This window comes from Schistocerca cancellata, chromosome 1 (genome assembly GCF_023864275.1).
Source record: "Schistocerca cancellata isolate TAMUIC-IGC-003103 chromosome 1, iqSchCanc2.1, whole genome shotgun sequence".
Lineage (NCBI taxonomy): Eukaryota > Metazoa > Arthropoda > Insecta > Orthoptera > Acrididae > Schistocerca > Schistocerca cancellata.
Window position 1 is genome coordinate 722,678,329 of NC_064626.1, and position 26,187 is coordinate 722,704,515.

At 43.7% G+C, this 26,187-nt stretch overlaps 1 protein-coding gene across 1 annotated transcript in view; it reads right to left on the reverse strand.

Moving 5' to 3' along the window:
• The window catches only part of LOC126097489 (lachesin-like), a 411,009-nt gene that overhangs the window by 249,413 nt on the left and 135,409 nt on the right, over positions 1-26,187 (reverse strand). Inside the window, exon 2 of the mRNA XM_049910594.1 lies at positions 1,582-1,789. Within this exon, the coding sequence (XP_049766551.1) occupies positions 1,582-1,789 (208 nt within the window). The remainder of the gene's footprint in view (positions 1-1,581; positions 1,790-26,187) is intronic.

Sequence of the window (26,187 nt, forward strand, 5' to 3'; positions counted from 1 at the left end):
ATGGAGTAGGATTTAGTGTGGGAACATTTCGAAGGAGTATGGATATGGACAAAGGGGATTTTTGTAGAATAGATTTGTAAAGTAAGTTTATGGTGAAGGGAAAGTTAATTCAGGTATAAATAACAATAGTAAATAACTTTATGCAAGAGCAAAACTTCAGCATATTAGATAATTACGTCGGTAAAAAGCGCGGACTGACGCAGGAGAGTGTTGTTTTGCTATTGGCTGTTGAGTAAACTGACCAATGGTAAGGCAATATTCTTCGCGCGCCTTTCTCTGCTGGTAGAGAAGACTTAGAGTATTATAGAGAGGAGTAGAAGCCTAGCCATGAAACAGTTCAGACATGTGTAGTAGTAGTTCCGATGGAAACTATAAGTTGCCCGATCTAGCAGTGCTTCATACATCAAAAGTGTGGTAAAGTGACGGCATAATTATTCCGATGGGCGTGTAGAAATTTCGGAATCTTTAAGTGAATTTTGTGACGAGAAAAGATATATTCCGCGTGGCGTATTGAGCAGGTCGGTGGCTAAAAACTGTGACTGCATTTGGTACCGACAGACTTAATATTTGGCGAGCATTCTCAACCAAAAACAATACATAATTTTCTGGCTATTACGTTTTCGGGAAATGCAACACCATAAACTTGCTAACGTGAGTGAAAGGGATTGTGGGGTTGGGTTGTTTGGAGGAAGAGACCAAACTACGAGGTCATCGGTCTCATCGGATTAGGGAAGGACAGGGAAGGAAGTCGGCCGTGCCCTTTCAAAGGAACTATTCCGGCATTTGCCTGAAGCGATTTAGTGAAATCACGGAAAACCTAAATCAGAATGGCCGGACGCGGGATTGAACCGTCGTCCTCCCGAATGCGAGTCCAGTGTGCTAACGAAAGGGATTGTGAGTGACTGTGTTAAGACTAGCAAGGGCTCGGCAGTGATACTTGCTCACCTAAGTTTCAGAATATATTAATTGAGGACAAAATTTCCAACCTTTCATTTCGTGTGAAAACTTTCTCCCGAAACGTAGATTAGTGACTTTAATTGCAGCCTGGTTCACGTCGAAGTACAGTAGGTTTCGTTCGGCTTTCCTACTGATGATCTGCTGAGACAATGTTCACAGGAAGGTGCAGGTTCATCGTAAAAGGGACGGAAAGAACCGCGCCTCCGCAAGAGATCTCATTCACCTGTGGATAATGTTTACCCTGGAGGTATTTCGCGATAGCGGCATTTCCAAAGTGTTAAAAGTGTCCACAAATAGCTGGGAGAGCGCGATGAAGACTTTAGTTTGATTGCACTTCAAATTCAGTAGGCTTAAGCCTCTCCGAACAGCTGTGGAACAGCCACGCTGGCTGTCTGAATCGTCTTGTCGCTGCTTCGAGATGTACCGTAGGAAATGTGACATTAGATATGCAGGAGTCCAGTCAGCGCCTACGTGATTCTCCTTCACCTCGTCTAACTGCTGTACGCTACAAACGGTGGTCACTGTTTAAAATACTCTGGTGGCTGTGAGCCCACACAAGAAGTGCACCTAGCTTGCAAGGCGAGCGCATGAGTATGAGGGCCCTGGCGGGCCGCCGCTGCTTACCTACGACCTCGAGGAAGCCGACCTGGCTGATCATGGGGTTGGTGTTGACCTGGCACATGTAGGAGCCGCGGTCCTCCTGCTGCGCGTCGCTCACGTGCAGCAGCCACGTCTTCTGGTTGTCGTGCGACACGCTGAAGCGCGGCACGCGAGCGATCACGTGCCGGTGGATCGTCAGGATCATCTGCCGGTCCATGTGGATCCACGCCACCTGCAGCACACGCAAACACCTTGCCACTCATCACAATTCACGCGGTGACCGCTAGTTTGAAGAGTTCGCTAAGTTAAATATTTTCCGTTATTAAAAACAATAAAAAAGGTAATCGGATGGCAGCGTCGGCTGACAGACCACTACCGCCTAATTGGAGAGCTTTCTCTTACTACATACACAAAGCCACTTTCCTTCACGGCTTGTAAGAATCGTTTATTAATGTTACCTGTTGAGTGCACGTGACTGCGATGCATGCGTGTACAAAATGTTTAAAAATAGTTTCATGTACTCCTACAAGATATCGCACTAGTCAAAACGAGGACTCACTCCGTCTTCAGGCCACGAGTGGCCTACCGGGACCATCCGACTGCCGTGTCATCCTCGGTGGAGGATGCGGATAAGAGGGGCATGGGGTCAGCACACCGCACTCCCGGTCGTAAGATGGTATTTTTGACCGAAGCCGCTACTATTCGGTCGAGCAGCTTCTCAATTGGCATCACGAGGCTGAGTGCGCCCCGAAAAATGGTAAAAGCGCGTGGTCGGCACTTGGATGGGTGACAGCGCTTAACATGGGTGATCTCACGCGAACCGGTGTATCCACTGCGGCAAGGCCGTCGCCCAGTCGAAACGAGAAGAAAAGTTTTTTTGTAAACACACTATACATTGTGGTGTCCCTTTTGAGTTGTACGAGGACGAAAGAAGGGAAAAAACTAGTCATGTACGACGCTGAAATCGGGAGATTGTAGCAAAGGATCGATCTTTGCCACTCACAGGATTCATAACTGGTAGGTCCTCTCTCAAGATTGTCACAACGTCTTTCTTTCAGCATACAAATCAAATCCATTTACTTTTGTTTCCAAAAGTGCGAAGACGAACTGTGGACCCGAGTGCCATAGACTCTAAGTACACACATCAAAAAAAGTTTTGCATCAGCCCAGTTCCCAGAGTTCCTGAAGATAAACATAGACTGTGGATATTATATTACAGATACAGTTCCTTTGACTGTTCAGAGATGTCACTAAAGCCGCCCAGTAACGTAAAAAACCACGCATGGGCAACGCCTATTAGACGGAGGGGGTCCGATAGCAGATCATTTCCTGTCACTCCACCAGGAAGGAGGTACACGGCTCGTATTGTCTGTAGTTCAACTATGCCTAGACGGCCAATACCGCGGTTCGATCACGTCTGCATTGTTACTTTATGCCAGGAAGGGCTCCCAACAAGGGAAGTGTCCAGGCGTCTCGGAGCGAACCAAAGCGATGTTGTTCGGACATGGAGGAGATACTCAGAGACAGGAACTGTTGATGACATGCCTCGCTCAGGCCGCCCAAGGTCTGCTACTGCAGTGGATGACGGCTACCTACGTATTATGGCTCGGAGGAACCCTGACAGCAACGTCACAATGTCGAATAATGCTTTTCGTGCAGCCGCAGTCGTGTTACGATTCAAAGTGTGCGCAATAGGTGGCATGATGCGCAGCTTCACTCCCGACGTCCATGGCGAGGTCCATCTTTGCAACCACGACACAATGCAGCGCGGCACAGATGGGCCCAACAACATGCCGAATGTGCCGCTCAGGATTGGCATCACGTTCTCTTCACCAATGAGTGTCGCATATGCCTTCAACCAGACGGACGTGGGAGACGTGTGTGGAGGCAACCCGGTCAGGCTGAACGCCTTAGACACACTGTCCAGAGCGTGCATCAAGATGGAGGTTCCCTGCTGTTTTGGGGGTGGCATTATGTGGGACCGACGTACGCCGCTGGTGGTCATGGAAGGCGACGTAACGGCTGTACGATACATGAATGCCATCCTCCGACTGGTACTGCAACGATATCGGCAGTATATTGGAGAGGCATTCGTCTTCATGGACCACAATTCGCGCCCTAATCGTGCACATCTTGTGAATGACTTCTTTCAGGACAACCTCATATTTCGAGTTGAGTGGCCAGATGTTCTCCAGACATGAACCCTACCGAACATTTATGGTATTGATTGAAAAGGGCTGTTTATGGACGACGTGACCCAACAACCACACTGAGGGATCCACGCCTAATCTCCATTGAGGTGTATGACAATCTGAACCAACAGTGCCTTGACGAACTTGTGGATAATATGCCACGACGAATACAGGCATGCATCAATGCAAGAGGACGTGGTACTGGGTATTAGAGGTACCAGTGTGTACAGCAGTCTGGACCACCACCTCTGAAGGTTTCGGTGTATAGTGGTAAAACATGCAATGCGTGGTTTCCATGAGCAATAAAAAGGGCGGAAATGATGTTTATGTTGATCTCTATTCCAATTTTCTGTACAGGTTCCGGAGCTTCGGAGCTGAGGTGATGCAAAACTTATTTTTTTTTTTTGGTATGTGTAGATCCGAATATGTGTAATGACGTTTACATATTCAATAAAGTGTGTGCACGCTGTGTTTATAACCAATTTACTTTTTTTTTCATATAGTTCAATAATTGTCACCCTGTATGTGGAAATACACACTGCTGAACATCCGACACATGCGTGTATGTGTTATATTAAGTCCATGGACTAACTTCAGTAATGAAGACTATTCAAGTTTGATCGTCACGTCAGTGTACTGTATCTTTGAAAAACAAATGAAAAGGCCAAAAATTACTAAACATGCTTTTGGGAAACAACTATAAATGCAGATTGTAAAAGCATATTTTTATCGCCAAGCTGAATTAATTATAAACAACTTAACAATTATTAGAGATGATTGTGAGAAACGTAAGTTGAATTATCTTCGATGATTTGTTTCTAACTTAGTGTACCGTTCGTATGAATATTTTGGATGTCATGCCACTTGAAACGTCAATTTTTATTTTATTTTCCGTGCTATCGCATAATTTTCGCCTTAGGCCATTTTCAATAGCCCTTGTAAATATTTTTTAAAATATATCCTATACCCATGCTACTATGTAGACTAGAAGTATCTATGACACGTGTACCTATCATTGTAAATAAAAGTGTAACGTTGGCTTAAGTTCTTTGTACCAATACCTTCGCTGAACATTTACCATAAACTTGTGTTCAGTCATAATCTGTACGAGTGTGATTACGCATTGTAGTGTCGTGACGCGCTACCATATTAGAGTTACTAGTTGTACATTTTTAAATTCTACATACAGTATCTTCACTCAGAAGCACCAGCTTGAATGTGTCCTTCATATATATTTTCCATAGCAGATTTTTTTCATAAAGCAACTGCAGTTATGGACTGTGCGGCTGGTTCCAGCGGAGGTTCGAGTCCTCCCTCGGGCATGTGTGTGTGTGTGTGTGTGTGTGTGTATTTGTCCTTAGGATAATTTAGGTCAAGTAGTGTGTAAGCTTAAGGACTGAGGATCTTAGCAGTTAAGTCTCATAAGATTTCATAAAGCAACAGCTAAGAAATGGCTCTGGTAAGTTATGGTATCAATTGTAATTTCTATTCTGTTCAATCATTGCTTTCAACTTTAACTAGTAAGTGATGTGCGGAAGAACTAATATTGCTTTTTTTTTTAAAAAAAGAGAAGTTTTTGAACATATTACTTCTCCACTAGACTCTTCAGTAAACGTGGAGAAACATGTGATTCCAATCGAAGTAGCTCTGATGAAATTTCCTACTGGTATACATAAAAACGCATTCTTTTCAACCATTCGATTACGTATTTTTAAAGTTTTCCATGGTTTTGGTGTCGATGTTTTTGGGGGTTCAACAACTAGCATTGTTTCCTCAGTGACGGAGAATGAATCTCCGGTTGCCATATTAAAGGAAACAGACCGACATTTTATTGACGTGATTTACAGCAACTCCGGAAAACATAAATCGGGCCAGTCTGACGGAGGTATGGATTCCGGCCTTCCAGCTAGTGTCTTAGCTTGCGCGCCACCAGGCGAAACCTGCAGCATTTGCCACGCCAGAGAGTCGTTTTTCTATTTTTTCTCTAAGCGCGAACATTTTTTAGGAGACTAGCAGTATTTTTTCTTGTTGCTGGTTATTCATGTACGGTTATTCATGTAGCACTTTTTAAATTTTAATTGTTGCTATATATTAATTTTAAAAATATCCAGCGTTAATTTCTGGTGCGTGATTATCTACCTCTATTTAGATGATCCAAAAATTATCGTTCGTGTTTTATCAACAGCTTCTGATTTACGTGTATTCTGACTTGATGTGGAACGTCTCTTTGTACAAGGTGTCTAGGAAATCTTGACTTGTAACGCTGTAGAGAGTGGAACGTGAATCACAGTTCGAACAATAATTTATGTCCAGAGTCGAATACCTTCTCCGTTGCAGCAAAAAACTTGTAAGACTGTGTTTCACTCCGCCACTTACGCTGGGTGAAAAAGCCAGAGTAATTTATTGTGCCTCTTGTAACGGTTACGCTTATAGCCAACAGACTAATGTTATATGTGCTGTAGCAGTTTTAACAACAAGACGCTGATCAGCAGTGGAAGAAGATACACAATGAATGAAGTAACTCGTGAATGCTGAACATATATAACTTGACATTAATAAGCTCACGGGACAAATATTAGTCATTCAGTGCAACGGCCATAGGCCACCTTACTGTGAGGGCCTGTATTCCTACATGGTTGCCACTCCACTGGTCAACATCGGAGCCAAGGTCTTGCTGCACCAATAACCTCCCCATCATCCACTGTACTGCTTCCCGCGGAGTGCATCCTTCATAGTGCCAAACAGATGAAAGTCGGAAGGTACAACATACGGGTTGTAGGGTGGATGAGGGAGAACAGGCCAAAGAAGTTTTGTGAAATCCTCTCGGATGAGCCCTTGCCTTGTAATGGAGAAAGAGAAGTTCGTTTGCATTTTTGTGGCGATGAACAAGCTAAAAATGTTTCTTCGGTTTCCTGAGGGTAGGACAGTACACTTCAGAATTGACCGTTGCACCATGAGCGGGGGAGGGGGAGGCATCAAACAGAACAAACCCTCCCTGAGTCGCAGAAGACCGTCCCCGTGACATTATCGGCTGAGGGTACAGCTTTCAACTATTTCTTCGGAGGAGAGATGGTATGACGCCACTCCATAGATTGCCGTTTTGTTCCCGCTTCGAAGTGATAAACCCATGACTCATCGCCTGTGACGGCGTTCGATAAAAAATTGTCATTATCAGCCTTGTAACGAGCAAGCAATTCCGAACAGATGGTCCTTCGTTGGTGTTTACGTCCTTCTGTTAGGCGGTGAGGAACACAGCGGTTATAAACCTTTGAGTACCCCAACTGGTGAACGAGAGTGTCGGCACTGCCAACAGAGACGTCCAGTTGGGCAGCGAGATGTTTGATTGTCGTTTGTCGATCATCTCGAATGAGAGTGTCCGCACGTTCCAACATTTCAGGGGTCACAGCTGCGTGTTTCCGGCCAGCACCCGGGAGATCGGAAAGGTTTGCGTAACATTGTTGCGATGATGGCAGACGCCCCGCCCAACGACTCACCGTGCTTTTGTTCAGTGTTAGGTTTCCGTAGACATTCTGGAAGCGCCTATGAATATATTAGAGGCTCTTGTTTTCCGCCAAAAGGAACTCAGTGGCAGCTTTCAACGCACCTCTGATACAGACGCCATTTTGAAAACTACAAGTAGCGCCGCCACCTATCGGAACTTCAGAATATTATAAGAGCAGAAGCGGGAATAATCCACCATGTCCCACAACAAATTCTGAAGTTTTTCAACCGAAATTGGCCGAAGAAAAAACTTTGATGTATTAGTTACCGAATGTGCCTCGTCGCTTAACATTAATAAGTTCACGGGACAAATATTAGCCATTCCCTTAAAAGGGCGCACTGATTGCTTTGATGCCCTGTGGATGGTGTGGGACTGGTACCAGTTGGCCATGCGACTCTTCCTAAGACACGGCTCCTGATGAGATCCTAACTGACAGCGGTCGCAGGAGAGTGCCACGTCTTCTCAGAGGCAGCTGGTCTTTAATCAGATAGTTGCTGTCAGCGCATACAGGTCCGTCTCAGACAGATTCTGAGCTAACATTGCGAAGCGCGCTGCATGCAGTGGAACATAAAGCTGCAATCATTTGCTGAGCCATAGGACACAGGAATTGGAAAGTAGCCGACCGGAGGCCTGCAGGGTCGACTGGCGAGTCACGATTGTGGCTTTCTTGAAATGACGCAAAGTGTCGAGGGCACAGATGGCCAAATGAGGTATTTAACGAGCAGCATGTAGAGGTGTAGTTCAAGGGCGGAGGTGGTTTTGCACAGTAATGTTTTTCACACCATGATTTGCGGTCACTGATTGAGGTTACCATGAAGATGAACCAGGATGATATCGGAGCTTTTCGCGACAGCATCCTGATATAAAATTTTATCGGTGGTCAGACCGCATCATAACTGAGATAAAACTCAAGCTTTGGAAGATGATCACAATGTTACTCGTCAGGAGAGGGCTGACTGCTTCCTTCACTGAGGCGTTTATGATTTTCTTATTTATAGGTTGTGGACTACATGTTTTTAATCTGGTCTCACGTAATGCATGCAGTGCAACATTTCTTGGACAACATGAATCCAATACATCCGAAGATTAGGTTTGCTATGGAAGTAGAAACGGAAATTGGATGAACGACTGGGTCATTCTGTGTACAAAAAGTTGACACATAATAGATACGAGGGTTCGCAACTATTTATTCACAACCGATACAAAAGATTACATGTTTGCACCTGTTACTGTCCTTCGGAGTAGTCACCAGCGTTGTGTAGAACTCAATGCTAACGATGTGGAAGGCGTAGTATACCGTTAGCATAGACTGTTCTGTTGACGGTGCGAGTGGAGCGGTCTAAAGTTATGGTGAATCTCGTGTCGACTGTGATGGTGTTATCCTAACGCATTACGTTCCTCCACGGCAGATCGACAATGCACAGTATTACTGTTCTTTTTTGGAGCATCAAGTGCGACCAGCTTTGCGAAAGAAGCGGCCACACTTTCTGCGCAACCCACCCATCATTTTGCACGACAATGCGCAAGCGCATACAGCGCAAGCTGTGGCTGCTCTGTTCGGTGGATGAGACTGGGAAGTACTGTACCATCCGCCATACTCCACGGACTTAAGTCCTTGTGGCTTTGATTTGATTCCGAAGATGAAGGAACCACTTCGTGGCATTCCCTTCAGAACTGTTCCAGAGATTCGAAAGGCAGTAGACTGCTCCATTCGCATCATCAACAGAACAGGCTCTGCTAACGGTATACTACGCCTTCCACATCGCTGGCAACGGGTTCTACACAACGCATTCGCTGACGAGCGTAGGCGCAAACCGATCCAGCCAACTCAAGAAGAAACCTCACAGCATTCCTTCTATTCAGCGTAGTTTTCTGTAGCAAGATCGGACCCGTATTTGGTAGATATGGTATTATGAGGTTGCTGCCTAAGTTCTTATCGTTATTGTTTTGTATGTTGGTATGCCGGTTGCTTTGGGTTTATTTGTCGATCGTCATTTTTTTATTTTTAGTTCTCATTTCATCATTTGGAGACAGTGAATGAAACTGTTTCTGCTGAAAATGGAGAGCCAATGGAGAAATCGGAAAATTTCGATTGATTCTTCTGTTTGACTTCAGTGGTGGGGTTACAGCAGTGGAGGCAGCCAGCAACATTGTACCGTCCATGGGGATAACGCCATTGGAAAGAGCACGGCATGAAAGTGGTTTTCTTGTTTTAACGACGATCATTTTGACGTTAGTGACTCTCCACGTTCAGGAAGACCTTCGGGATTTGATGAAGATCGTTTAAACGCATTAATCCACGTATGTCCACGTCAGTGTACTCTACAACTGGGAAATGTGATGGACTGCGATTATTCCACCAACGTGCGACATTTGCAAGCAATGGAGAAGGTGTACGGATATTGCATGCTCCAAGCCAAAATCACAAAAATCAGCGGGTGGTCATATGTCCATCCTGATTGCTCGTCATCAGTTGGCTCGTGAACAGCACCCACCGCTCCTATCCTGTATCGTCAGTGGTGACGAGAAATGGTGTCTTTGTGCCAACATTTGCAAAAGAAAGAAACGGTTGAGCCGAAACATAGCAGCAACTTCCCGTACAAAGACCTGCACGCATCCGCAAAAGATAATGTTATGGATCTGGTGGAACAGTGACGGTGTGGTGTGCTACAAATAGCTTCCCCTAGGTGTAACCATCGGTGCTGACATTTATTGTCAACAACTGAACAGCTGAGACGTCTTGCAGACGCAGTCCAAGAACGACGAGCAGGGAAACTGCGTGAAGAGATGGTACTCCACGATAGCGCCCGTTCGGGTTCTGCTCCAGTGACAAAAAACGCTACACTGGAGATGGGATGGGAAGTCAATCAGCACGCACCTTGTTCACTTGATCTTGCGCCCTCAGATATTCACTTTTTCCGCTCGCTTCAAAGAACTTCCCTTCCGCATAAAAATTTGTGTCGAACATGGCTCGACGGGTTCTCCGCCTGAAAACCACTTGATTTCTACAATCGCGTAACTGAAATGTTGCCCCAGCGTTGGCAGACTTTTGTAAACATAGGACAAGAATTATTATTGATGACTGAAGTCTCTATTACGTGTATGCATGGTGGGAAAAACGCCGGCCGGAGTGGCCGAGCGGTTCTAGGCGCTTCAGTCTGGAACCGCGCGACCGCTACGGTCGCAGGTTCGAATCCTGCCTTGGGCATGGATGTGTGTGATGTCCTTAGGTTAGTTAGGTTTAAGTAGTTCTAAGTTCTAGGGGACTGATGACCTCAGAAGTTAAGTCCCATAGTGCTCAGAATCATTTGAACCATTTGTGGGAAAAACGCTACGAATTTATACACCAACCCAATAGAAACGCATTTCTACCATTGTGGAAAATTAGTGACTTGCTGCTTTCAGAAAAAAATGGTTCAAATGGCTCTGAGCTCTATGGAACTTAACATCTGAGGTCATCAGTCCCCTAGAACTTAGAACTACTTAAACCTAACTAACCTAAGGACGTCACACACATCCAGGCCCGAGGCAGGATTCGAACCTGCGACAGTAACGGTCTCGCTGTTCCAGACTGTAGCGCCTAGAACCGCTCGGTCACCCCGGCCGGCGCTTCCAGGAAAAGACAGCCTGGATCTGCGAGCGCCTGAAGTCTACAAGTGGCACGTGAACGGTGCGAACATTACGCGGGGCAGGCAATCCGCACCGTAGCCGAGCGCTGCGGTCAACATTGACGGCAGATCTAGAATAGAAATTGCGAAAAGTAGGAAATAGCAGAGCGCAGTCTTTTCGGAGGGTATAAGATTAACACCGAGAATACGAACATCTTCTACCACTCATCGACTTGCTGGAATTCTGTATTAAAACAAGAGGTAGAAATTCGCAAGTATATTTACAATTTTATCAGAAATAAAGGTTACAATCTCAACGGGACCTGGAGAAAAGCACTTGAGTCGGATCGTCTTCGAAGAAATAAAACCAAAAAATATAGTTCTGAGGGGAATCGATGACTCTGGTGGTGGTCTCTGTTCAGCTTCCGCCACACAATCACGACCAAGTGTGGGAGGGGGCATACTGCCTCACTGCTGATTTGTACATGCGAAGCCTACACTACAGGTGACATCACCTGGCTTATAGAAGTTAGAACACTAGGTGATATATTCCGACAAATGACAAGGTTGAACGCCGCTGTAGAGGGGGCAGACTCTGCTCCCTGCAGATAATCGTCCCCTAACGAAGAACGTGGTGCTTCTCTTAGAAAGCTCGAATTTAACTCGACTCGGCCTGAACACCGAGGAAATGCTATACATGAACCACCGTGTTTATTTACACGTTCTCGGCGAACAATTGTCGCCCTGTTTTTCTATAACTTCATGAGGAGTATGCTGTAGACACTCACGGCTTTCAAGATGACAATATACTTGTTCACAGGGCTGGATTCGTTCCTAGTTTGACGAACACTCTGGCTCCCTGTCTCACTTCGGCTGTCCCAGTAAATCATCCTATCTTAATCCTGTAGGAAATGTCTGGGACTACCTGGAAAATGGGTGAGACTTATCAATCAACATCACTGTAATTTTGTAGCTCTACATTATCTGATCATCAATGAGCGGCTTATGCTGCATGTGCATTATCAAGAGTAGATGCGCTGTTGCACGCTATTTGCGTGATGTCTGCTGCAGACGCCTGTTCTTTTTGTCTGTTGTGTTTATATTACAATTACTGTTGTTATTATTACTTACGAATAAATCCATTAAGACTACGAAGAGAGATTAGAGGAGGGTATTTTTCTTCCTTTGTGCCCCTATTTCTTTCGTCCTCTTCCAGTGAGATTCCTTTCTCTCTTCATACGATGTTGTCCCAGTCTTCTTCGTCGATTTTTGCTCTTCATCTAACCATCTGTGAATTCTAGAATCGAAGTTTACGGAGTTTTGGACATATTCTGGTCCAAACCAGTTTAGATCTCGCCAACCCGTTCCATTCTGTCCGCTTTGACTTTGCTCCTCCTAAACTGCATTTCCTACTGTCATGTAAATGCATATATCTATTTTGATTTCCTGATAGCTTCGAAGTTGCTATTGTTCATCTGCAAGTTTTGGGTGCAGAAGTTTTCTCAAGATTTTGTGTTCCTTTTTCTCAGTGTTTCCAATGTCTGTTTTTCTCTTCAAAATTAGTGTTTATGATCTATAAACGCATTCTGGTTAAATTTATGTACTTTAATGTCCTAGTTTTATGCGCCTGGAGAAATATTTCGTGCTGTAGACATTTTACGCGGTTTGCACATTTAGGCATATAATTTCGTTTGCTTTCGCTTCAAAGCGGACGTTTTATGCGGTGTGCAGAATTTGACATCTAATTTCGTTTGATTTCGTTTCAGTGCCATATGTCGAAATGATTTCAAAGAGATATTTAAATTGTGGACCTTCTTTAATTTTGCCGTATTTCGTCCCGGTGAAATGTGGTGCTTATTTGGTGTAGGGCACGTACTCTGTCTTTTCAAAAGATACAAAACGCCAACTTTTTCTGCAGTTTTTTACATTAAAATAATTATAGATGTTGCTTTCTCTATATGTCCATTGCAACTGCTACAACCTACTGCTGGCTGGTTCCTGCATCGCAGTCGTTTCCTGTCCAACATCTTTATTGAAAATACAATTATCAGCTATTTCAATTTCTGTTATTTCTTCTAAGATGATATGCTGGAATCTGTCTGCTGATCTTAGATTGTTGGATATAATTCTACATTGCTATTGGCATACACTCGCCTTTCAGTGTGTTGAACAGCGCTCAGATAGTGCTTGTCAGGAAGGTCGCAGTTCGTAGTAATAGACGGCAAATCATCGAGTAAAACTGAAATGATATCAGGTGTTCCCCAGGGAAGAGTCCTGGGACCTCTGCTGTTCCTGATCTATATAAATGACCTGAGTGACAATCTGAGCAGATCTCTTAGGTTGTTCGCAGATGATGCTGTAATTTACCGTCTAGTAAGGTCATCCGAAGACCAGTATCAGTTGCAAAGTGATTTAGAAAAGATTGCTGTATGGTGTGGCAGGTGGCAGTTGACGCTAAATAACGAAAAAGTATGAGGTGATCCACATGAGTTCCAAAAGAAATCCGTTGGAATTCGATCACTCGATAAATAGTACAATTCTCAAGGCTGTCAATTCAACTAAGTACCTGGGTGTTAAAATTACGTTCAGTTGGAAAGACCACATAGATAATATTGTGGGTAAGGCGAGCCAAAGGTTGCGTTTCATTGGCAGGACACTTAGAAGATGCAACAAGACCACTAAAGAGACAGCTTACACTACACTCGTTCGTCCTCTGTTAGAATATTGCTGCGCGGTGTGGGATCCTTACCAGGTGGGATTGAGGGATGATATCGAAAGGGTGCAAAAAAGGGCAGCTCGTTTTGTATTATCACGTAATAGGGGAGAGAGTGTGGCAGATATGATACGCGAGTTGGGATGGAAGTCATTAAAGCAAAGACGTTCTTCGTCGCGGCGAGATCTATTTACGAGATTTCAGTCACCAACTTCCTCTTCCGAATGCGAAAATATTTTGTTGAGCCCAACCTACATAGGTAGGAATGATCATCAAAATAAAATAAGAGAAATCAGAGCTCGAACAGAAAGGTTTAGGTGTTCGTTTTTCCCGCGCGCTGTTCGGGAGTGGAACGGTAGAGAGATAGTATGATTTTGGTTCGATGAACCCTATGCCAAGCACTTAAATGTGAATTGCAAAGTAATCATGTAGATGTAGATTTGTGATTGAGATACTCTGCTGTAGTTATTCACAGCCGCAGTTGGCTTCAATACAGCCATGTGCATTGCATGTTTAAAGTTGGAGATTTTAATTTGCAAAGTAAAGTTTTTATATGGAATGAAGCACGGAAACAGTGACGCAGGAAAGACCAGCATTAAAATTACCAGCTTACACGTTTCATAATTAATTAGACGTGACGCAGAACAGAGAAACAAACTAAGAGAAAACTTTCTGGCAGATTAAAAATGTGTGCCGGACTGACATTAGAACTCGAGATATATGCATTTTATGCATAAGTGCTCTATTGACTGAGCTATTTAAGCCCGACTCACGACCTGTTCGCATAACTTTACTTCCTTCAAGAAGTAAAGCTTTGAAGAGGGTCGTGAGTCGTGCTTGGGTAGGCACGGTCCTGTGTTCGAGCCTCAATTCGGCATATAGTTGTAATCTGCAAGGGCGCTTCATAACAGATCACATTTTGCTGCAGAGTGAAAAAAATGATTCTGCAAAATATGAGAGTTTAGATCCGATGCAGTAATTATGTGATTAGAATACATGGAACTGAGTAATTATGTAGACGGGAAAGAAATTTACGATAGAAATTATATAGTTAGAAAGCAAAACACAAATGGAAAACCCAGAGCGCAAGGTAAATATAATTTCGCATGATACCTTTCTTCGACAACAAGAATTTTTCATTGTGGAGCGAGACCTTTGAAATTCAGATTTGAGTTTAGATCTTTCGTATAGGAATTGATAGACCACAAATAGCTGTAAATACACTGGACAAGAACAAGGTATCACTTTTTCGAAATTCCGTAATTGTTTCCCATTGCGATACATAAGACTAAAATAAGTACATCTTTATCTACATATACATACACACTCCGCAAGCCACCGTACGGTGCGTGGCGGAGGGTACCCTGTATCACAAGTAATCATTTCCTTTCCTGTTCCACTCGCAGACAGAGCGAGGGAAAAGTGAGTCTATATGCCTCCGTATGAATCATATTTTCTCGCATCTTACCTTCGTGGTCCCTTCGCGAAATACGTGTTGGCCGCATTAGCATCTCTCTGGAGTAGTGTTCTTCGAAATGAACGTTTTCTTCCCTCCAGGGATTCCCACTTGAGCTCCAGAAGCATATTCGTAACACTTGCATGCTGATCGAACTTATAAATCTAGCAGCTCGCCTCTGAATTGCTTCGATGTCTTCTTTCAGTCCGACCTGGTGCGGATCCCAAACACTCGAACAGTACTCAAGAATGGGTCGCAGTAGAATCCTATATGCGGTCTCCTTTGCAGGTGAACCACACTTTCCTATAAATCTTCCAATAAACAGAAGTCGACCATTCGCCTTCCCTACCACAGTCGTCAATTGCTCGTTCCATTTTGTATTGCTTCGCAGTTTTATGCCCAGATATTTAAACGACGTGACTGTGTTAAGTAGGTCACTATTAATACAGTATCCGAACATTAAGGATTTGTTTTTCCTACTCATCCGCATTAACTTACATTTTTCTACATTAAGAGCCAGCTTTCATTCATCACACCAACTAGAAATTTTGTCCAGGTCATCTTGTATCAACCTACAGCACCTTCCTGTACACCACAGCATCAACAGCGAACAACAGAAGATTGCTGCCCATCCGGTCTGCTAGATCATTTATGTGTAGAGAAAATGGCAACGGTCCTATCACACTTTCCTGGGGCACTCTGATGTTACCTCTGTCTACGATAAACACTCGCCGTCGAGGACAACATTCTGGGTTCTATCACTTAAGAAGTCTTCACGCCAGGCACATATCTGGGAGCCTGTTCCGTAGGTACGTACCTTCCTTAACTGTTTTCAGTGGGGTACCGTGTCGAAAGCTTTTCGGAAGTCTAGAGATGTGGAATCAGACTTTTGCCCTTCATCCATAGCTCGCAGTATATCATGTGAGAAAAGAGCAAACTGGGTTTCGTACGAGCGATGCTTTCTAAAGCCTTGCTGATTCGTGGTCATGAGTTTTTGGAACTCAGAATATGCTCTAGAATTCTGTAACAAACCGATGTTATGGGTACTGATCTCTAATTTTGCGGCTCCGTTCTTTTACCCTTCTTATATACAGGAGTCATCTGCGCTTTTTTACCAGTCTCTCAGCACTTTGCGCTGGTCGAGAGATTCGCGATAAACGCGAACTAAGTAACGGGCAAATTACGTCAAGTATTCTTTGTAAAACCCAACTGAGATTCCATCTGGATCTGGCGACTTATTTGCTTTCAACTCTTTCAGTTGTTTACACCAGGTTGCTTATTACTCTGTCATCCATATGGGACTCTGTGCAATGATCAAACGACAGTACGTTTGAACGATTTTTTAAACGTTGAATTTAAAACTTCGGCCTTCCTTTTGGTATGTTCTACTGCCAAACCAGACTGATCAAAGAGCGACTGAATGGAAGCCTTAGACCCGCTCGGCGATTTTACGTAAGACCAGAATTTTTTCCGGTTTCTCCGCCAGATCTTTAGTCAAGGTATGACGGTGGTAGCTGTTATATGCTTCAAGCTTAGATCTTTTCACAGACGCACGAATTTCTACTAATCTTTGCCTGTCGTCATTTACGCGTCCTCCTTTGAACCGAGAGTGTAACACCCTTTGCTTCCTAAGGATTTTCCGAATTTAGTTATTAAGCCACGGTGGGTCTATACCGTCCTTAATCGACTTACTAGGCACATACTTGCTCAGAACTTGATAACCAATCTGTTTAAACTTCGCTAATAATTCCTCTATGGCCATAATTCTGGAACTAAATGATTGCAGTTCATTGTCTAAGTGAGATGCTAATAACTGCTTATCTGCTCTTTGTAGCAGAAACTCTCTCCTAGACCTCTTGACTGATTTATCAAACTTTTGTAACCATAGTCGCAATGATGACATCGTGATCACTCAATCCCGTCTCTATGATGACGTCATCGACAAGGTCCGACCTGTTTGTATCTGCAAGGTCCAAGGTACTTCCACTGAATGTTAGCTGCCGAACTAGCAGCTTAAGACAGTTTTTCGGAAAACGTGTTCAAAAGTACTTCACAAGACTGTCTGTCTGTACCCCCCTGCGATGAATCCATACAAGTCCCAGTCTATACTTGGTACATCTAATTTACCATCAGCTAGTATTGCATAATCTGGGTATTTATGCACAATTGTCTATAGACTTCCTTTGAACGTCTGTAGAACTGTCGCAGCGGAATCAAGTGGTCGGCAAGAACATACAGCTATTAACTTGGTTTCACCTAGACCTGTTAAGCGCGACCAGATAACTTGACTATCACACACAATTTCCACAGAGACAATATTTTTGTGGACTGTAATGAACACTTCCCATCGTAAGGCGTCTAACCCGTCTTTCCGGTAAACGTTCGAAGACTACCTAAATATCTCAGAGCTTTTTACTTCGGCTTTTAGCCGGCTCTCAGTCCCAAGAATAATGTGAGTTTGAGAACTTTCCTGGAGGGCAGTAAATTCGGGAACTTTGTAACGAATACTTCGACAATTTTCTGAAAATTTTTACACTCGAGCTGTCTTTACTTTGAACGCGGTCTGATTTTCCTATATGCGTATCCTCCGGGGAGTGTTCAAGAGAGTATCTCAAACAACCGCCTAGCCTAAAAGAAACCCAAGGTGCTTAGAACCTTCCTCTGTAACAGTGCAAAAGCGAGGTGCCCTTGTGACGTCACCCTCGGGCTCGGCCTTGCTTCGGACAGTAAGGTGTCGATACGTGCGAAAAAAATGTCACAACTCAGAAGTTCCTGTGAGGTATAGGGCAGGTTAATGATGACACATTAGCACCAAATTTCATCATAATTCTGCCAAACGCCATCGATGTCGTGTCACGCGATGGGAAGATCGTTAGATCCCTTCTTACCCACAGTTGACGTCTTCTTTTGACATATATGGGTGGCCGAGGAAAACGTTTCAACCACACCGGCGGTCAGAATCGACGCGAACAGCCCTGAGAACATGGCATAAAGGGCGTCAGTGAAACCACCCCTTCCCTTGGGGCGTTGATTCCCATATATTTTGCTGTCGAAAATGACAGTTCGTAATGCGTAAACAACAGGACTACGTTCGTGAGAACTTTCGACACTGCTGACACCCTCTAGACGATTCAATCCTACACTAAAAATATCGTGGAGCTACAACCATATTTAACGAGGTCTGACCGCTTTGGAGTGGAGTACGACCGAAGTTTTTGCTCTGGTATACATGGTGGAACCTCTAGGGACCGCTCAAAATCATTCTACTTAATTTGAACGTGATCTGATGCAGAAAAAGGTGTTTATGCTTTTTCAGCCTTCCCATTTCGCACCCTCTTGTGGCGTGAATGGAGGGTTGCAACATTGACGTGTGTGTGAGTAAAACGGCAAAGAGTCTCTCTAGGACGCCCCATTTCGGCAACACCCTTGGTGCCACCCATGAATCTTTTTTGAGGCGGTTACAAATGTACCTCTGAGGGACTCCGACACCAATTCAGCTGAGTGGTGCCTCGCGGCTGCTCTAGTGCCTGAAGGCAGGCAACCCTTTCGACACTCCTTAGGTGGCGTCGTCAACCCACTTCACACATCGCATGAAATTCTCTGAGCTGTAGCCCTTTTTAAAAAAATGTGTCGACACCTCGCTGTATGAAGTGTCGCCGCGCCCGAGGGTGACGTCGCAGGGTGCCACGCTTTTGCACTATTACAGAGCAAGGTTACAGGCATCTTTGAACTAAATTTCAATCTTATGCACCGCAACAGGTGACAATTACGGAGCTTCAAAGAAAGGGATACTCTTTTGTGCAGTGTGTATGATTTGTTAAAAAGGATTTCTGAATGGTAAAAGGGAAAAGTTGAGAACAGAATCAACATCTGTAGTCTTGTTTATGAGCTAAAAAAAGATAGTTTTTCTTACGAAATACATTATATCTGTGTAATTATGGTTTTACAGGAACACGGAGAGTGTCATAAACATTTCTGGATAAGGTACCTATTTTTAAGCTCAGGGAAACCCCTAACGATTTTTTTTGTATGCAAATGCTTTCACAAAGGCTGCACAGACGAATATAGCTGCAGTTTCGCTGAGAAATGCCTACATGTGCATTCACCTTTCACGTTTTTAAAATAAGTCACTAATTTGTAAAATACCACTTCACTTATTCCTCTATTGTAATGTCAGATGAAAGTATAATATTTTCTGATATTTCAATCTGCTGTTATATTCATTGAAATGGTAGATGAGTAGACCTCGTCTGTGGATTAAATTACTGGAAGCGTATGGCAACCAGTTCCCTTCTGGAATATTACTTCTCTTCATCTGGCTTCAACCAATTACGTCGCTTCATTGTGCCATCCAATTACGTTCAGATACTCTGTGAATTCGGTGTGCTCAATTTCCATACGTATAAAATGGAAAAGTGTATATTCTCTAAACTGTTACAAAGCAACAAGTACAAAAAACACGTAAGCGCTCGTAAAATTATTTCAAAACTAATGCGAAAACTAAGAGACAGGAGCATTTGTGAAAATAATTAGAAAACGTTTAACTATCACTTCGTTGACAAATTGCAAATAATATTTTGTAAATACAGTACGTCTATTCTACTCAAGGCCGACAAAGAAATATGGAACTAGCAATATAACTGACGACCTGATGATAATGCACTCAAACAGATCAGAGTGCAACAGAAAAATGAATGAAAAGATGTATTGCTCATGGGTGTATTACATGTGCCTAATATTCCCTGAAGGCAGTCGTGCAGGATGTTGTGATTAACACACACACACACACACAACTCTACAGATAGAAAACACCGATTCGAGCACCGCAGCGCTACGATCTGCTCAATGTACATAAATAAGATGTGACGGTTATGGATCCCAAAGACAGTTCAGCTACTCCGGTCAATATAAGAACATCGGACATAAAGTCAGTCAGCCACAGGAGACATGGCGCTAATACCGTCCAACACCGCCTCTAGCCTTGATAATGGTCTCAATTTGGTTAGGAAGAGAGATTACAAGTTTATTCAGGAACGCCATAGCCTCATAAAATCTCTCATTGATGTATACAGCCCGTAGAACTAACAAATTTTGGGATGTTGATAGCCACGTCTCACTGCTGTTTCAGAGGGTTCTAGTTATTTTATTTGGCATTAACATCGAATGATTAGGTGCAGTAAGTTGCATGAATGTTCATCATCTAGAAACGTATTGGTACAGCCCTGTTACCACAGTTGTTGCCCTCCTGGAAGGCGAAAGTGTGCGTGGTGTAACATTACACGTATGAGGTTAGGTGGATGTGATTGTGTGCCTGAACGCTATCCGGCTGCCCCAGGGCCCAAAGTGGTTAGCTTGGCCCACCTAGCCAAACTTAACAGTAATGATCAGCTCAGGTACAAAGACAAGTGACTTGGCGAGAAATAGGCAAAATGCAGTACAGGGAATTTGGATGGCAGTTGCTGACATGGGGTGTGCAGCAGATGCACCAAAAAAGGCGGAGTTTAAGGCAGTCTGTTATATGGGTACTTACGGCTATTAGGAATTCTATAATAAATCACAGTTACATAAAAAAAAGAAATCTGAATACATCCGCGATCTCAGAAAAATGTGGCGCATCCAGTGTGAAAAAATAATACACGTATTTTCAATATCTTAAAATCTATAAAAGTTAATAATTTACACTAACTAAATAGTTTGGTAATGAACTTCAGAATCAGCAATTTTTAAACACTTCATGCGATTTCCGTAAACGATACCTCAAACGATAGCATTCCACTATCCCTGTCATTCTCGAAAGCCATTCATCCATATCTAATTTATTTATTGGTTTATTGTGTACTTACATCTTTTTCACTGTGCAAATGTCTGTCAGAACATCGCCTCCTTCACAATAAAACAGCAAGCGAATACAACTTGAATATCTCATACCTTGTCGTACTTGTTCAGTTATTTAAAGAAGTTGTTACTATTTTGCCAATCACTTTATTTAAATGTTGATTGCAACTGATGTTAAAAACCTTGGTAATTTGAAAATGGTCAGTTGCATGTGTTAACTGACATCTTCATTGAAATGGGGGCCAAAAGACACTTCTGTCAAGCATACATAAATAATTATTTAAGGAATATTTAATGGAAATTTGTTGTCGTTTAATGTGAGTGCACTTGCTTAAGAATGCTGGCTTATTTATTTGTGAATAAACTGCTATGTATATTTATTGTAAGTGACCTGAGGGTGACAGAATGTTTATAACATTTCTTTAATTTAAATGTGGCTGTAATACATTAGTGTTTGTTGTCGTTTAATGTGAGTGCACTTGCGTAAGAATGCTGGCTTATTTATTTGTGAACAAACCATTATTTATATTTATTGTAAGTGACCTGAGTGTGACAGAATTCTTATAACATTTCTTTAATTTAAATGTGGCTGTGATACTTTAGTGTAGCGCCGAAAGTGGTCAAGTTGAGTGAAAATCATCTCACTAGAACGTAAGAACGATATATTTCTGGTAAGAATGGCCTTAAGCCAATGAAAGGTAGACAGTGGCTGTACACTATTGGTATCAAGTGAAGACAGACACCTTTTGAATGATGTGCTCAAGAGAGCGTTTCTGTGCACTTTGAGTTGAGATCTGGTGGAAGTGCAGACTTATATGCGGTAATATCGATTATTTGATTGTGTGGGTGACTGATTCTGAGTGGTGGTCGGCTTGCATTACGAAATTGAGACTAGACAGAGAATAAGTTCGGACTCATTATCTTTCTTGTGTAAAGCGTCATGATGAACACTGAATTATTTTGAGCTGGCGAATATTTCGTGTGCTTAGATCACCGAAATGGAATTAGATTATCGCGCAGCTCTCGTTACAGTGTAGCCTGGGAATTTTGCTACCATTCTCGTAATGCTATCAACGCAGCTATATTGAATTTCGTAAGGTTACTTTTCTCTCGGTGTTACAACTGATTATCCTAGGACCACTTTCCATTTGTTTAAAAATAGTTTCTTAAATAAACATTAAATAACATAATTCTCTGCTTTTATCTACATCAATAATAGACTTGAGAATAAAACAGTTTTATATTACTTATTCATTTATCTTTTATTTAATACTGATGATTATTTTGTTGATTTGCAGTTCCTTCCCATGCATGGACTATATGGCTGCTGGATCATAGCTACAGGTTATTATTTGCAGCGAGTTAGCTGCTGGGTATGAAAGCAGAGTGCGGCTCGAGCCTACAAGATTATTGAGCTGTTATTGTAAACAGCTGTTTATAGTGCAGTTACCTAAGGTGCGAAAAACATCAGGTGATGTCGTAATTGGTTTTCTGGTATGGGATGCTGGTTAGAGAGAATCAGCTACTCAGAGAATATCCGCTAGGTAATGTCGCAACATCGTAGTCGCCAACATACAGAAATAATGACATTACTTGGTCACCGAGAATTTTGAAATAAACATCCTCGTTCATATTCATCTTAACGTAAACGAGTGGACACAAGTCATGGTACAAAAAACACATCCAAAACATCGCAATATTACCTATGGCCTCAAATACGCTCTCCGCACGCTGTGTGTTAAGCACCTCATTGGGCCGCGGTGCCTTACACTTGATCGTGCTTCCATCATAAATTTCGAGTAGGAATCGTGAATGCAAGACAACAGAAATTAGGACGCGTATCGTACGACAGTCACTTTCCACGTATTCCATTAGAGAGTAGTACAGGAAAGGGAGAGGCTCAAAGTGGTCTAAATTACCCTCCGTTATGCACTTCTCAGTAACTTGAAAAATATAGTGCTGTATGTCCTAAGAGTTCTTGGTTATTGTGCTGAGTCTCATAAGAAAAAACAGTGAGACAGGATGTCACGGCTTTTGAATTCATGGAAATCGTATTTGAAACTTATTCATCATATCCAAAAGGTTACTTGAAAAGAGGGAAAGACCTAATAAATTCTTATTAACTGGTGCATACTCATTGAATAATTGTTTCCAAAACATTTGTACGTAACTCCATGCACTAAATAACATTAAGAATCACTTAGCATCATAAGCACTCTTTGTCTAACCAGTATTAAACACAAATTCATTTCCAACTTACTAGGCAGATGTGCTAGCCATTACACCTCTGTAGCAGTACAGCTAACACAGCTGCACGGAATACTCTAGTCCAGTGCCCTCCCTAGTTGATGATTTAAGAAGGGGAGAATAGGCTGAAGGCGTGAACTGAAGTTTGTGTCAGAGACAAATTTATCTTTTCGCCTGTCGAGTCTCATCAGTTATTTCTATCTTATCTCGCAGTTAATAAACATAAATCACTTCAGAAAATCACATTAAGTATCTGTTACGTTCATTCTCCAATCATAATACTGAGAGAGATGGTAAACGATTTAGGTAAGTATACAGAGAGGACGTGGTAAAATTCTCTTCTTTTTCCATTCTATCTTAGATAACCCTTGGCCTCTCAGAATCGTCAGGTGGGAATGCCACGGCAAATTTTCTCAAGGGCTATTCTTTTCAAAACGAGCTTCCACTTCACCTGTGACGTTCTCTACAACAACGGGACGCTAGACCTTGTCCTTCTGCCCAGGTGCCAACCACAGATGTGGCTCTCATATCGCTAGGCATTTTGCGGCAATTTTGAGCTGTTCCTACTATCACCCTGCCTTCCTCCATCGGAAACGAGCGGAGGAAGCTCGGGCAAAATCCTACTCTTCTCAGAATCGTGAGTGCTACAATGCCGTCTTTACTATGAGGGAGCTGGAGCATGCTCTAAGTTCATCCCGATCCTCCGCCCCAGGGCCAGATGCTGTCCACATTCAGATGTTGCAGACCTTTCTCTTGCGGGCAAGAACTTTCTGCTTAATATGTACAACCGCATCTGGGTAGAGGGCACATTTCCTGAAGGTTGGTGTGACTCCATCGTCATACCCATACCCAAGCCCGGTAAGGACAAAAACCTTCCTTATAGCTACCGCTCCATCTCTCTCACTACCTGTGTTTGCAAGGTGATGGCATGTAAGATTCATGCACGGCTGGTATGGTGTCTCCAGTTTCGCAATTTACTGACTGCACAGTATGGATTTCGAGCGCGGCATTCTGTAGTTGACCATTCCGTCACTTTGTCCACCCATGTCATGAATGGTTTTCTGCGGAAATCCCAGACTGCAGCCGTGTTTTCCGTTTTGGAGAAGGCCTACGATACCTGCTGGAGAACTGGTATCCTCCGTACTCTTGACACGTGGTGCTTCCGTGGTCGCCTGCCCTGTTTCCTTCAGGAATTTTTAAAAGACCGAGTTTTCAGTGTACGTGTGGCTTCTGCCTTGTCGGACACCTTTATCCAGGAAACTGGTGCACTTTAGGGTTCCGTCCTGAGCGTTGTCCTCTTTGCTATTACCACTAATCCTATAATGGCCAGTCTCCCGCCGGGCATCTCCGGCTCCTTTTTTGTTGACGATTTTGCCATCTATTACATCTACATCTACATCTACATCCATACTCCGCAAGCCACCTGACGGTGTGTGGCGGAGGGTACCTTGAGTACCTCTATCGGTTCTCCCTTCTATTCCAGTCTCGTATTGTTCGTGGAAAGAAGAATTGTCGGTATGCCTCTGTGTGGGCTCTAATCTCTCTGATTTTATCCCCATGGTCTCTTCGCGAGATATACGTAGGAGGGAGCAATATACTGCTTGACTCTTCGGTGAAGGTATGTTCTCGAAACTTTGACAAAAGCCCGTACCGAGCTACTGAGCGTCTCTCCTGCAGAGTCTTCCACTGGAGTTTATCTATCATCTCCGTAACGCTTTCGCGATTACTAAATGATCCTGTAACGAAGCGCGCTGCTCTCCGTTGGATCTTCTCTATATCTTCTATCAACTCTATCTGGTACGGATCTTCACTGACCTGTCTCACTGAGCGGCGTCTTCAGCTATCTCTTGATCGTCTTTACTCATGGGGTATCGACAATGGCTTTCGTTTTTCCTCTGATAAAACCGTCTGTATGAATTCCTGGTGGCGCAATAGGTTTCTCTCAACTTTACATCTTTGGCCTGTTGCTCTTCCGTTCATTGAAACTACGAAATTCCTGGGGTTCATGCTAGACAGGAAATTCTCTTGGACCTCCCATGTGTCTTACCTGGCAGCCGGCTGTACGCGGTCCCTCAATGTCCCATGTGTCCTCAGAGGTACTTCCTGGGGTGCAGATTGAGCCACCCTCCTCCGTTTGTACCTGTCTCTTATCCGTTCGACACTCGACTAGGGGTACTTTGTTTATTCATCCGCACGTCCGTCCCTCTTACGCTGTCCCAACACTATCCTCCATTGTGGCATCCGTTTGGCCACCGCCGCCTTATACACTAGTCGGGTTGAGAGTCTGCATGCTGAAGCTGCTGTACTACCACTGTCCTCCCGCCGTGACTTTGTCCTCAGCAGGTATGCATGCCTTTTGTCTGCCATGCGTGGCTACCCATTCCTATGCCTCCTTCTTCGATGATTCCTTTGATCGCCAGCATGGGACGCGTCCCTCTTTTCTGTTACCTTCTGGTGTCCGCTTTCGGCACTTGCTTCGGCAGCTTAATTTCACACTACCTGAAACTTTCCCGGTGGGTGTGAACCCTTCACCACTTTGGCTTCTTGAAGCGGCCCGTGTTAACCTTAGCCTTCATTAGCTTCCTAAGGACACTAATGCAGCCTCGCTCTATCGTCTTCAGTTTCAAGACCTTCGTATGGAACTTCGCGATAGTACCTTTGTGTACACTGACGGCTCTCGGACTGACCATGGTGTCGTGTGTTTCCATCATTGGCGCCCACGTCTTTCGATATCGGCTTCCGGCACACTGCACCCTATTTACAGCCGAGCTTTTCACCCTGTATCAGGCCACGGAGTACATTCGGCGACAAGGACTTTTCAATTGTGTCCTCTTCTCACATTCACTCAGCTCCCTTCAAAGCCTATGTGTGCTGTACACCTCCAGTCCCTTAGTGCAACGGGTCCAGGAAAGCTGTCACTTGCTCATTCTTGGTGGAGCCAGTGGAATGTTTATGTGGGGTCTTGGTCATGTCGGTCTGTCAGGAACGAAGCTGCTGACGCTGCTGCCAAGGTTGCAGTCCTCGTACCTCAGCCTGCTAGTTCCTATATTCCCTCCAATGGGCTCTGTGTTGCCGTC